Below are 12,494 nucleotides of genomic sequence, written 5' to 3'. Positions count from 1 at the left end.
CCACTAGGTGCTCCTCCCCATAACGCCTTCTGAAGTTCCAGTGCTGGCTGTGCCACCAACAGGCCATGTGGCTTTAGCAAATCATAATCTCACTCTGGCCCTCAGTTTCCACCTCAAAAAGCAAGACCCAGTTGGAAGATGACTGGCCTTTCCAGTTCTACCTTTCAGTGAGTCCAGGAGCTGAGTCCTCTGCTGTCCCTCCCTCACCATACACACACACACACACACACACACTCTCTCTCTCTCTCTCTCTCACACACACACAGCACTGCACACTTAGGACTCTGAAAACACTTGCTGAATAAGTCACTTAATCAACTGTAACTGCAGGCAAAGGCTCTCCAAATTTCCAAGATGTAGCAACAGCTCATTCACTTATTCTTTACTGGGCACCAACCCTGAGCCAGCCCCCACGCCTGAGCTAGGGAAATGGAGATCCTGCCCTTCCCCCTGTGAGCTCACAGCTCTACCCCACTAGGACAGATGGGTTTGTAAAACCTGACAAAGCAATGAGAAGGTTAATCTGCTCAATAAAATAGACCTCTTAAACACTTGTATATTGCAGGACCCCTTTGGGGATATACAGAACCCAGTGGGTGCATGCATTTTTTTTTTCCTACAAGGAAATACAAGGAAGTGTTAACAGTGGTTAAGGGAAATGGAGGACTGGGGGGTACTTTTTTATTTTTTACTTTTCTGAACTGTTTCCTTTTCTAAATATATATTATCCTCTTTTTCAATAGGGATTATTTAAGTAGTAGGACTATGAGCTGTATTTTTTTTCTTTATAGTTTGGATATGAAAATAAAATTCATTAATATTTTAATTGACATGTACAAAACACAGAAAAACAAATAAAACCCACTTCTCCCTACCCCGACAGTAATGTGTGTTTTTTATACTAACGAGTGTTCCAGCTCAACCTGGCTATTGCCCTTCTAGTCCCACATACAGCCTGTCTACTCGATATCTCCATCTCCATCTGGATCCATCTCCAAAAGCAAACATCATGTTTTCTTTTCCGACTTAGCTCCTCATTCTTGTGCTTACCTAGTGAATGGCCCCGTGGCCAAGTCCCCCATGTCAGAAGTCTGAGTCATCTGAGGTCCCTCCTCTCCCACATTCCCATATTTGATTCACCATAAAGCCACCTAACACTTCCCCGCCCCCTGCCCCCATTTCTTCCCAACTCTTCTTGCCTCTAGCCTCATCTTCTTCTTCCCTATCACCCATTTTCCATACAGGTCTCTCTCTCAGTCTCTAAAACATAGAATTGACCATGTCACTTCCCCGATGAAGACACTGATCATTAATAGATCCCAACAGCCATCTAAGTGAAGTCAAAAAAATTTCTCACTCCACCACTGAGCCCTATCCTGTGTTCCAAGCACCCTAAAATATTTTTCATCACCTAGAACCCAGAACATATATTCATGTCTTCATAGTTTTGTATATGATGTTTCTTAGGCTAACATTTTTCCCTCTTGTCCTTCATACTCCTTCCAAGAGTTGTTTGATACCCAGCTCAAGTGTCATTTTTTCTCAGAAGCCTTCCTGAAGTGCTCTGACTAGAATTATTTTCTTCTTGCACACTCTTTCAGCAGTCTTACTTCATTCTATGTCAGAACTTCTATTATACCATTTTATAACTACCAGTTTAACAGTCTGTCTCTTCCTCTAGACTGAGACCTCTCTGAGAGCAGGGGCAGCCTTTTGCCTTTGTAACTCCGGAACCTAGAACAGATTCTGGCACAAAGTCAGTACTAGGTAAATGATTATGGAATGCTGATTGAATTATTAAAGACTGACCACTGCTTCATCTGCCTGACTGCATTTCCAGCTAAGCACTTCTTCAACCTATCATGGCCTCTCTACTCACCATCTTTATCCAGGGCCGTAAACATATACTCTGCAAATGGTTGAGGCAAAAATAGACACTTCTGTGTATCTAAAGGTCTCCTGTGTCCTGGAAATATGAAAAAGGAGAAGCAATAGAGGTGATGGATGTTACACTGTTTACCCTGCCTCTATTTCTTGCAGTAAGAGAAGAATTAACATTCACTGGGGAACCTAGTATGTGCCAGGTAGTATGGCCGACAGTCTTCATATGTGATCTCATTTTATCCTGAAAACTCTGAGAGATTATCTTCCCCATCTTATAGGTGAGAAAATAAAAGTTCCAAATTAAGTCATTTGCCAAAGTTCTCAATTAAGAGTGTCTGCCTCCTATACATCCATGGTCAACTGATTTTCAATAAGAATGCCAAGACTGAGGCGCCTGGGTGGCTCAGTCAGTTAAGTGTCTGCCTTCGGCTCAGGTCATGATCCCAGGGTCCTGGGATCGAGCCCTGCATCTGGCTCTCTGCTCAGTGGGGAGTCTGCTTCTCCCTCTCCCTCTGCCCCTCCCCCCCCGCTCGTGTTGTGTCTCTCTCTCACTCTCTCTCTTGCTTGCTCTCTCTCTCAAGTAAATAAATAAAAATCTTTAAAAATAAATAAACTAATAAAAATAAGAATGCCAAGACCACTCATTGAGGAAAGAATAGTCTCTTCAACAAATGGTGCTAGGACAACTGGATATCCGCATGCAAAAGAATGAAGTTGAAACCCATCTCATACCATCTACAAAAAGTAACTCAAAATGGATCAACTTCCTAAATGCAAGAACTAAAAACCATAAAATACTTAGGAGAAAACATAGGGGTAATCTTGGTGACCTTGGATTTGGCAATGGATTCTTAGATGTGAAACCAAAAACACAAGCAACAAAATTTTAAAAATGGACTTCATCAAAATTAAAAACTTTTTTGCATCAAAGGGCATTATGAAGGTAGTGAAAAGATAACCTACAGAATGGGAGAAAATATTTGCAAATCATTTATTTGATAAGTGTTTAGCATCCAGAATATATAAATAACTCATATAAGCCAACAGCAAAAAGACAACCCAGTCAAAAAATGGGCAAATGACACTTCTCCAAAGAAGATATACAATGGCCAGCAAGTACATGAAAAGATGCTCAAACTTATTAGTCATTAGGGAAATGCAAATCAAAATTACCATGAGGTGGGGCACCTAGGTGGCTCAGTCGTTAAGCATCTGCCTTCAGCTCAGGTCATGATCCCAGGGTCCTGGGATCGAGCACCGCATCGGGCTCCCTGCTCTGCGGGAAGCCTGCTTCTCCCTCTCCCACTCCCCCTGCTTGTGTTCCCTCTCTCGCTGTATCTCTCTCTATCAAATAAATAAATAAAATCTTTTTTTAAAAAATTACCATGCGGTATCACTTCACACCCACTAGGATGGCTATAATAATTTAAAAAAAACAAAACAAAATAACAAGTGTTGGTGAAGATGTGGAGAAATTGGAACCCTCATACATTGCTGGCAGGAATATAAAATGGTTCAGCCACTGTGGAAAACAGTTTGATGATTCCTCAAAACATTTAACATAGAATTACCATATGATCCAGCAATTCCACTCCTGCTCATTGAGGAGTCTGCCATATGGGAGGCATATACCCAAAACAACATTGCTGTGGAAACAATCCAAATGTTCATCAGTGGATGAATGGATAAACAAACCGTACATATATATACATACACATACACATAATGGAATATCATTCAGCCATAAAAAGGAATGAAGAACTGATACATGCTACAACCTGGATGAACCTCAAGAACATATGCTAAGTGATAGAAGCTAGACACAAAAGGTCACATATTTTATGATTCTACTTATATGATATATCCTTAATAGGTAAATCCATAGAGACAGAAAACAGATTGGTGGTAGCCAGGGGCTAAGGGGAGGAACCAATGGGGATTATCTGCTTAATGGCTATAGGTTTTCTTTTAGGCTAATGAAAATTTTTTGGAATTAGATAAAGGTGATGATTGTACAACACTGTGAATGTACTAAATGCCACTGAATAACTCACTTTTAAGTGGTTAATTTTATGTTACATGAATTTTACTGCATTTAATTAAAATTTTAATTTAATTAAAATTAAAGATTGTCTGCCTGAGTCCAAAGCCGGGGTTTACTTCCCTGCACTTTGGGACTTTCATTGAGGACAGTCCATAAAATTAATTCTTTAGTGGTTGTAGCTCTGGTGTTATCAAGCTGAGGTACATGAGCAAGTCACTCTCCCAGGTTCCTCGATACAGCACCTACCAAATAAAGATGACAGTACCTGGCCCACCAAGGCATTTGTGGAGACTCAATGAGTAGGTGGAAAAAGATCAAATCAACCAGAAAATGAGAGGTGATGATGATGATTAATGAAACATCCAACATACTTCCACCACTTCCAGACTTCATTTTATTAAGTTGAAGATGCCCTTTTAAAAATAAAACAAAGAAAAACCCCTGAAGAATCCCAATATGGAACATAGTAATAAAGGGCCAATAAAGATGTTCTAGGTAAAATCTCATATATGATTAGAGAGAGTAAGAATCAACTTAAACTAGGAATAAAAAAGGAACCTTCTTAACTAGATAAAGGGCGTCTACAAAAACAAAACAAAACCTACAGCTAACATCACCCATTTACACTATACTTAGTGGTAAAGGCTGAATGATTTCCCCATAAAATTAAGAACAAAAAAGGGTATTTCACTATTCCTATTCGACATCGCACTGCAAGTCCTAAGCAAGTGCAATAAGGCAAGGGGAAAAAAATATACACACACAGGTTGGAAAGAAATAAATTCTCTATTGGCAGGCAACATTATCATCAGGTATAAAATCTCAGGGAATCTACCAAAGAAAAAAGCTCCTAGAACTGATAAATGATGAGTTTATCAAGGTTGCAAGATACAAGGTTAATATAGAAAAATCCATTGTATTTATATATACTAGCAATAAACCATTAGAAATAAAATTTCTTTTATTTCTCTTTTCGCCATCTTTCTGTGCTGCCATAATGGTGCACATGAATGTACTAGCAGATGCTCACAAGAACATTAACAATGCTGAAAAGGGAGGCAAATGCCAGGTTCTTATTAGGTCATCCTCCAGAGTCATAGTCCAGTTTCTAACTATGATGATGAAGCATGGTTACATTGGCAAATTTGGAATCACTGATGACCACACAGCTGGGAAAATGTTGTGAAACTCACAGGCAGGTTAAACAACTGTGGAGTGATCAGCCCCAGATTTGATGTACAACTCAAAGATCTAAAAAAGTGGCAGAAGAATCTTCTCCCATCCCAACAGTTTGGTTTCATTGTACTGATGACCTCAGCTGGCATCATGAACCATGAAGAAGAAAGACAGGAGGGAAAATCCTAGGATTCTTTTTGTAGGGATGTAATATATACATGCAAATAAAATGCCTCAATGGACAATATAAGTAATTAAGTAAATAAAAAAATTTACTATTTATAATAGCACTTAAAAAGCTATAGCTAGATAGAGATCTAACAAATATGTGCAGAATCTCTATGCCACAAAACGCTGATGAACGAAATCAAAGTAGATCTAAATAAATGAAGAGGTATATTCATCATTTGGAAGATTAAGTACTATTAAGATGTCAATTCTCCCCAAATTCATCTGTAAATTCAAGACAACTTCAGTGAAAATCCCAGCAGGAGTTTGTTTTTTAAAGATTTTATTTATTTGACAGAAAGAGACAAAGCAAGAGAGGGAACACAAGCAGGGGGAATGAGAGAGGGAGAAGCAGGCTTCCCGCTGAGCAGGGAGACTGATGTGGGGCTCGAACCCAGGACCTGGGATCATGACTTGAGCCAAAGGCAGATGCTTAACGACTGAGCCACCCAGGTGCCCCCTAGCAGGAGTTTTTAATAGAAAGCAACTTCTAAAACTTATTTAGAAAGGCGAAGGAATTCGAATGGCCAATATAATTGTGAAAAAGAAAAAGATGGAGGACTTACTCACTACCGGATTTTAAAACTCACTATAAAGCTACAGTAATCAAGACAGTGTGATACTGACAAAAGGATATACACATAGATCAACGGAACAGAATAGTCCATATTCTATGGGACACACATATGGCCAGATTTTGTCAGAAGCACAAAAGCAATTCAGTGGAGGAAGGACAGTCCCTTTGACAGAGTGCTGGGACAGCTGCAACACATATACAGAAAACCAAACCTCAACCTACACTTCAGACGCTATACAAAAATTAACTCAAAATGGGTCAAAATGCAGAGCTGTGACTTCTAGAAAAAAATATAGAAGAAAATCTTTGTGACTTTAGGTTAGGTAAAGAGTAATTAGATATGAGGCCAAAAAGCACAATCCATAAAAGAAAAAAGTGTTAATTGGACTTGACAAAAAATTAAAATTTTTGCTCTGCAAAAGCCACTGATTAATAAGAGGATGAAAAGCCACAAACAGGGAGAAAATATTTGCAAATCATATATCCAACTAATGAATTGTATTCAGAGTATACGAAGAACCCTTATAACCTAACAAAAAGAAAACAACCAAAGGCTTTAAATGGGCAAAAGATCTGAAGAGACACTTCACCAAAGAAAATACGCAGATGGAGGGGCGCCTGGGTGGCTCAGTTGTTAAGCGTCTGGTCATGATCCCAGGATCCTGGGATCCGGCTCCCTGCTCTGCAGGAAGCCTGCTTCTCCCTCTCCCACTCCCCTGCTTCTGTTTCCTCTCTTGCTGTGCCTCTCTCTATCAAATAAATACTTAAAAAAAAAAGAAAGAAAAGAAAATATGCTGATGGAAAATAAGCATGTGAAAAGATGTTCATCATCATTACTCATCAGGGGACGCAAATTATAAGCACACCAAGCTACCACTACCCACCCATTAGAATGGTTAAAATTTAAAAATAGAAAAATACCAAATGTTGGTAATGATGTGAAGCAACTGGAACTCTCATAAATTGCTGGTAGAAATGCAAAAGGGGAGGTGCCTGGGTGGCTCAGTCGGTTAAACGACCCACTCTTGATTTTGGCTCAGGTCATGATCTCAGGGTCATGAGATCTAGCCCCGTGTGCAGCATGGAGTCTGCTTGTCCCTCTTCCTCTGCTCCTCCCCTCCCCCACTCGTACTCACTCTCACTCTCTCTCTCAAATAAATAAAAGAAGACGAAATCAGAGAGGGAGACAAACCATAAGAGACTCTTAATCAAAGGAAACAAACTGAGGGTTGTTGGAGGATAGGGGGCTGGGGGCCTGGGGTAACTGGGTGATGGACATTAAGGAGGGCATGTGATATAATGAGCACTGGGTATTATATAAGACTGATGAATCACAGACCTGTACCTCTGAAACCAATATTACATTATATGTTAATTAAAAAAATAAAACTATTCCAAAATTTAAAATAATAATAATAAAAAGAAATGTAAAAATGTACAGCCACTTTGGAAAACAATTTGATATTTTCTTATAAAGTTAAAGATAATACTTAGCATACAACCCATACAAGCCAGCAATCCCATTCCCAGTAGGAAATGAAAATCTATGTTTACACAAAAACCTGTACATGAAGATTTTTAGGAACTTTATTTGTAATCCTCAAAAATATAAAACAAAATGTTTCTCAACTGCAGAACAGATAAACTGTGGTAAGTCCACAGAATGGAATACTACTCGGCAATAACCCAAAATTGATCCTTGATATACATAACATGAGTGAATCAAATGCTATCATGCTAAGTAAATGAAGCCAGACTCAAAAGACTACATACTGTATGACCCCATTGATGTAACATTCTGGAAAAGACAAAATTACAGAGAACAGTTCAGTAATTGCCAGGAGTTAAGGACTGCAAAAGATTTGACTACCTGGAGTGAGGCCGTTTGGGGGAGGAAGGGGCCATGAGAGAACCGTTCTGTATCTTGACTGTGGCAGTGTTTACATGACTCTATGCATTTTTCAAAACTCATAGATCTGTGCACTGTGAATTTTACTGTATGCAAATTAAAAACAAAGAGTCAAGTTGGTTATTCCTAAAAGTAGAGTCTCTTCTAAATGAAGCCTCAGGTTAATCAGACTCTCTCAGGAAATAGAAACTGACAAATAAGCCAGGTTCTACTACACTCATTTCCTCCCCCTCTCCTCCTTTCTCCTCTACTCATCCTGTGTTTTTGCTCACATGAATGATGACACCACCAAGCTGGGATCCTAGAGGTTCTCCCAGCCTCCTTCTCTCCTCCACCTACATCCAGTCCCTGAGGCCTGTGATTCCTACCTCCCAGGTACTTCTCTCCATCCCACGCTGTAGCCCACAACAGGCCTCATCATCTCTAGTCTGAATCACTGGACCAGCCTCCCAGCTGGGTCTCCTCCCAGCAGCCACAGTGGTCTTTCTAAATCACTGATCCAACCATGTTGCTCTCCTCGCTGAAAGCCTTCTGAGTGCCCCTCGCTCTCTGGGGGCAGGAATGGTTTTAGGTGCCACCCTAGCCCTAGTACCGAGCACAGTGCCTGGTATCCGTGCACACTCAGGGAATTATGGGTGAATCTAGGCATAAGTTAATAGAGTGAGTGAAGGAGTTACTAAAGGATGTGCGGGCCTTCCGGAAAGTCATTCGGAGAGGTCTGAAGTAGTGTGTCCAGAGGACCCTCCATCTTGATCCAACAATACTGACTGAGACCCTACCGTGCCCAGGAGCTGTCCTAAGGAGCCAGAGATTCACAGAGCTTCCCCAACTGGTAGTGGACACAAAGTAGTCAGCCAATCATACAAATGAATGCACATCTGGGAATCATACGAACCAGCAAAGATCAGGCCCTGAAGGAGAAATGCTCCACGTGATGAGAGGCTGTGAAGTGGGAGGAGGAGTCGGAGGCTTGATGAAGTCACAAAAGGCTTCCCTGAGGAGGTGATGATTCAACTGGAATTTCAGAGGACACAAAGTCTCCGGTTGTGGTGCTGAGGAAGAGCTTTCCAGCAGATGGTCAAGTATGCGACAAAGCCCTGAGATGAGAGGAACGGCGATCCCTTCCAGGCAGTGAAGGAAGGGCAGTGGGAATGGAAGCCATGGAGTGAGGGGAGGCAAGGCCCCAGATGAGACTGGGGAAGGGAAAAGGCTGGATCCAAAATTAATGAAGAATTTTAGGCTGGAGACTGACATGATCCGATCTGTTCTGAAAATACCATTCTACCTGTTGTGTGGAAAGTGGATGGAGAAAGAGGCAAGTGCGGATGCTATTAGAATCGTCCGGAGAAGCCCCAGAGAGCAATGCTGGGGAGCCTGGACTCAGGTGGTGGGGTCAGTGGGGATGGACAGAAGTGGCTAAATGCAGCTCTACTTAGGAAGGAAACCTGACAAGCCTGGGAGCTGGGAGTGACAGGGAGGGGAGGGAAGGGAGAGGCCCAGGGTCTGGAAGTAGCAGTTTCAGGTTTGGAACTTCCCCTGGGTGACCCAAGGCATTCCTCATCCTTAATGGTGGTTTCTGGAAGCAAGGTGCGGCAATTGCCAGGCCACTAAGTTATACCCCTTCCTCACTCTCATTACTAGGCAACTGCTCTTTCATAACAACTTGTTTTGGTTTTCAGCACATCATGGTATTTGCAGGGAAACGGAACCAGACAATATAGTAGCCTCCTAACTAGTAGTCTCCCTGCTTTCATTCTTCCCGGCCACCTGCTCTCCCCAGTCTACTTTCCACAGAACAGCCAGGTTGAATTTTTAAAAGCATAAGTGGGCCCGTTTACTCCTTTGCTCAGAACTTTCCAGTGGCTGCCTCTGACTCAGAGTAAGAGCAAAGTCCTTATTGTAGCCTACCAGGCCTGACATGGATTGGTCCCCTCCTATGTCTCTGACCTCCCTTCCCCCCACATCCTCTCCCCCACTGTGCCCAGCCACCCTTCCTGCTTTGCTATCTCTTGAACTTATCAAGCATGCTCTGGTACTGGGGTCCTGTTCTCTGGGACCTTTCCCCCGGTATCCACATATTCTGTCTCTTACCTCATTCAGGTCTCTGGCCAAACATCGCTTTACCAGGAAGGCCTTCCCTGACCAACCCACCTAAAACAGCATCCCACTGTGCTATCTACTACCTACTTGTTTTTCAGAGTACTCACCACCACATGACATTTGTTTATATTCATCACCTATCTCCCCCAACTAGAGACTTAGTTTGGCTACTCTGAGCTACTTGCTATCCTTGTAAAAACTGGTTAAATATTTGTTGACAAAGAAAATAAGCCAGCTCCATCTTATTATTTAATTAGGAATATCTCAAAGGGTAATATGGTCTTCTGTTCTAATAATAATAGTAATTGTTATTATTTATTATTATAGTTAATAGCAACCACAAAAACATTAAAAATTTTTGAAATGAGAATGATGGACTGCAGTATGCCAGGCCAATTTGGAAGACTGATTCCAGAACCCAATGTCCTTTTATAGCGGCCCAAAAGATACAAAGCTTTTTCTTGCTGTTCTCACATGACCTCTTCAGTGAGAACAGGGGGGTCAAACTGACCACTCATTATCTGGTGATGAACACAGCTGTCCTCTCATAACTCTCTAGCTTTGTGGAAAAGCCTGGTGACTTATTCATGTTTTAAAACATGAATAAATAAAAGTCCACTAAAACAGATTTATCTTTTCATTCACAAGCAGTATTTCCAAAGTTAGGAAGTTTTCCACTGGACTTATAAATTGAAGTTAGAAATCTTTTTAGTAAACTTGACTCACTAAATAAGTCTTAAGCTTGAGACATTTTTGGAGACAATGTATTATAATGTTCTGTTTTCCCGAGGCAAAGGAGCAGAGCCTGACAGAACATCATTGGTTCCCAGTTTCAAAGACAAGGAGTCAAGTCTAGTTTCTTCAAGAAAACCACAGGCTGAAATTTGCAAAGGAAAAATAGCAAGCTACTTCTAAGGTTTTACTTCAAAAATAACATACTCCTCTCATACATTCTTGGTGATTGTTGGCTTCAAGCTGATAAAATATTCCTTCTTTGGGGAAAAAAAAGTACAGCTCCCAAGAAAACTAAGAGCCTGGCTTTGAAGACAGATCTTCCTGCATCTGAATCCCTCCTCTTTTAGCTATGTGTCCTCGAGCAAATCATCTCACTTCTTGCCTCAGGTTCCTCTTCCAGGAAAACTGAGGTAAACGTCAAGACAACCCTGGCAGATCAATGGCTATTAAAGAGAATTTGCATAGAGTCCAGGGTCCAGCACCTAGCAGGTGCTCAAAAAATGGTGGCAGTGATCACTCTATAAGCATCTATCTATAGAAGGCCACTCAAGTCATCAGCAATTTTAAACATAATATATATATAAATATAATATATATACATACAATTTTTAATAACATTTAGAAAATACAGAAAAATATGAAAAAAATAAATCTCCCGCCATTACTATGAATAAAACCTCCCCCCAAACAAATGAGAAGTGGTGTGGACCACAAGACATTTCTCCACTAACAATTTTGAAATAGTGACCTCTGCTGGCCAGTGGGAAACACGAGCCTTCCAGCCAACTCTTTCACAATTGAGCAAGGGTTGAGTCAGCCAGGCTTGGGCTCTGTCCCTGGAACAAAAACCAGGTGTTGCATTACAAGGGACAGAAATCGTCACAAGGGTTACCACGATGTAATTGGGATGTTAACAAAATTAAAGGCCGGCCGTTCCATTTGCTCATCCGCCCAGAAGATTCTTTTTTTTCAAACCCCGTGGTCTCCTATTTTTAAAATGTCATAATTGCATGCAAATGTTACAGCTGAAAAACAACGCAAGGGGCATTAAAAATCAATCTTCCATGTAAGCCTCAGATTTTCCAGCATGAAGATCCAAAAGCAGAAGTGGTGACAAATGTGTAGAAAACAGAGTGAAAAAGTCAGAATGCATCATTAAGAATATTACAACAAAAGGAGGAAAACAAATCTTTGGCAATTCATGTCTGATTCAGCTGGAGTAAACAGCCAACTACAAAGGAGGCTTTAAAGAACACTGCAAACTTCTTACAGATAGGACCCAGAAATCCAATTAGGAAGCCGCCACGACCCTTCTCTTCAGGCAGAAGTATACTCAATGGAAGAGGCTACTTAAGAGTCTGCTGGCTGGGCTACTGAGACATGAAACACATTTCCACCGCGTAAGGTGTGAAATAAAACAGAGGTTGCAAACTGGCAGCCTTAGGGCCATGTAGTTTGCTTTGGCACGTGCTCTATTTTTTTTTTAATTAATTAGTTTCCAACACTTTAAAAATGGAGATTTCACATCAAGATCTGAATTTGTGCTTTCTTATAAACAGATGGGGAGATCTAGTCCTCTCGGGCCAACATGCTCCCTTTGCGACAACCAGGGCCAAGCAGTGGCGGTCCTCCTTCCAGAGGGAGTGCACGCCCTCCAGGTTGCCGGTACCCCATCTGGTCCGCCTCGCTCCTCACGTCACCTGTCTGGCTTTTGCAAGCCCTTGAGTCTGAGACCCTGGGTTTCAAAAGTCCCAAGGCACTGGGGATGAACTCAATTCAGTTCAAACACGTATCAACCACATGCAAGGCACTTAATATAGGCACTGGGGTTATAAGGAATA

General features: G+C 41.3%; 1 protein-coding gene and 1 pseudogene across 4 annotated transcripts in view; one reads left to right on the top strand and one right to left on the bottom strand.

The window, feature by feature from the left end:
- Positions 1 to 2,903: 2,903 nt before the first annotated feature.
- Positions 2,904 to 12,494, bottom strand: part of NDC1 (NDC1 transmembrane nucleoporin) — a 64,094-nt gene continuing 54,503 nt past the window's right edge. For 3 of the 4 annotated variants that reach the window (XM_088022414.1, XM_088022415.1, XM_088022416.1), the window contains one exon: positions 2,904 to 4,341. In XM_088022414.1, coding sequence (XP_087878540.1) covers positions 4,142 to 4,341 — 200 coding nt within the window. In that variant the 3' untranslated portion in view covers positions 2,904 to 4,141. Of the gene's footprint in view, positions 4,342 to 11,316; positions 11,490 to 12,494 lie in introns of those variants that run through there. The other variant, XM_088022417.1, reaches the window with a different exon arrangement.
- On the top strand, positions 4,926 to 5,307 carry LOC148164518 (small ribosomal subunit protein uS8 pseudogene; annotated as a pseudogene).

The sequence above is a fragment of the Eumetopias jubatus genome, unplaced genomic scaffold (genome assembly GCF_037043125.1).
Source record: "Eumetopias jubatus isolate StellerSeaLion01/CBP00866 unplaced genomic scaffold, mEumJub1_p1.0 scaffold_4, whole genome shotgun sequence".
NCBI lineage: Eukaryota > Metazoa > Chordata > Mammalia > Carnivora > Otariidae > Eumetopias > Eumetopias jubatus.
Note: the sequence above shows the minus strand (reverse complement) of the source record. Positions and strands in the feature narration are given on the sequence as shown.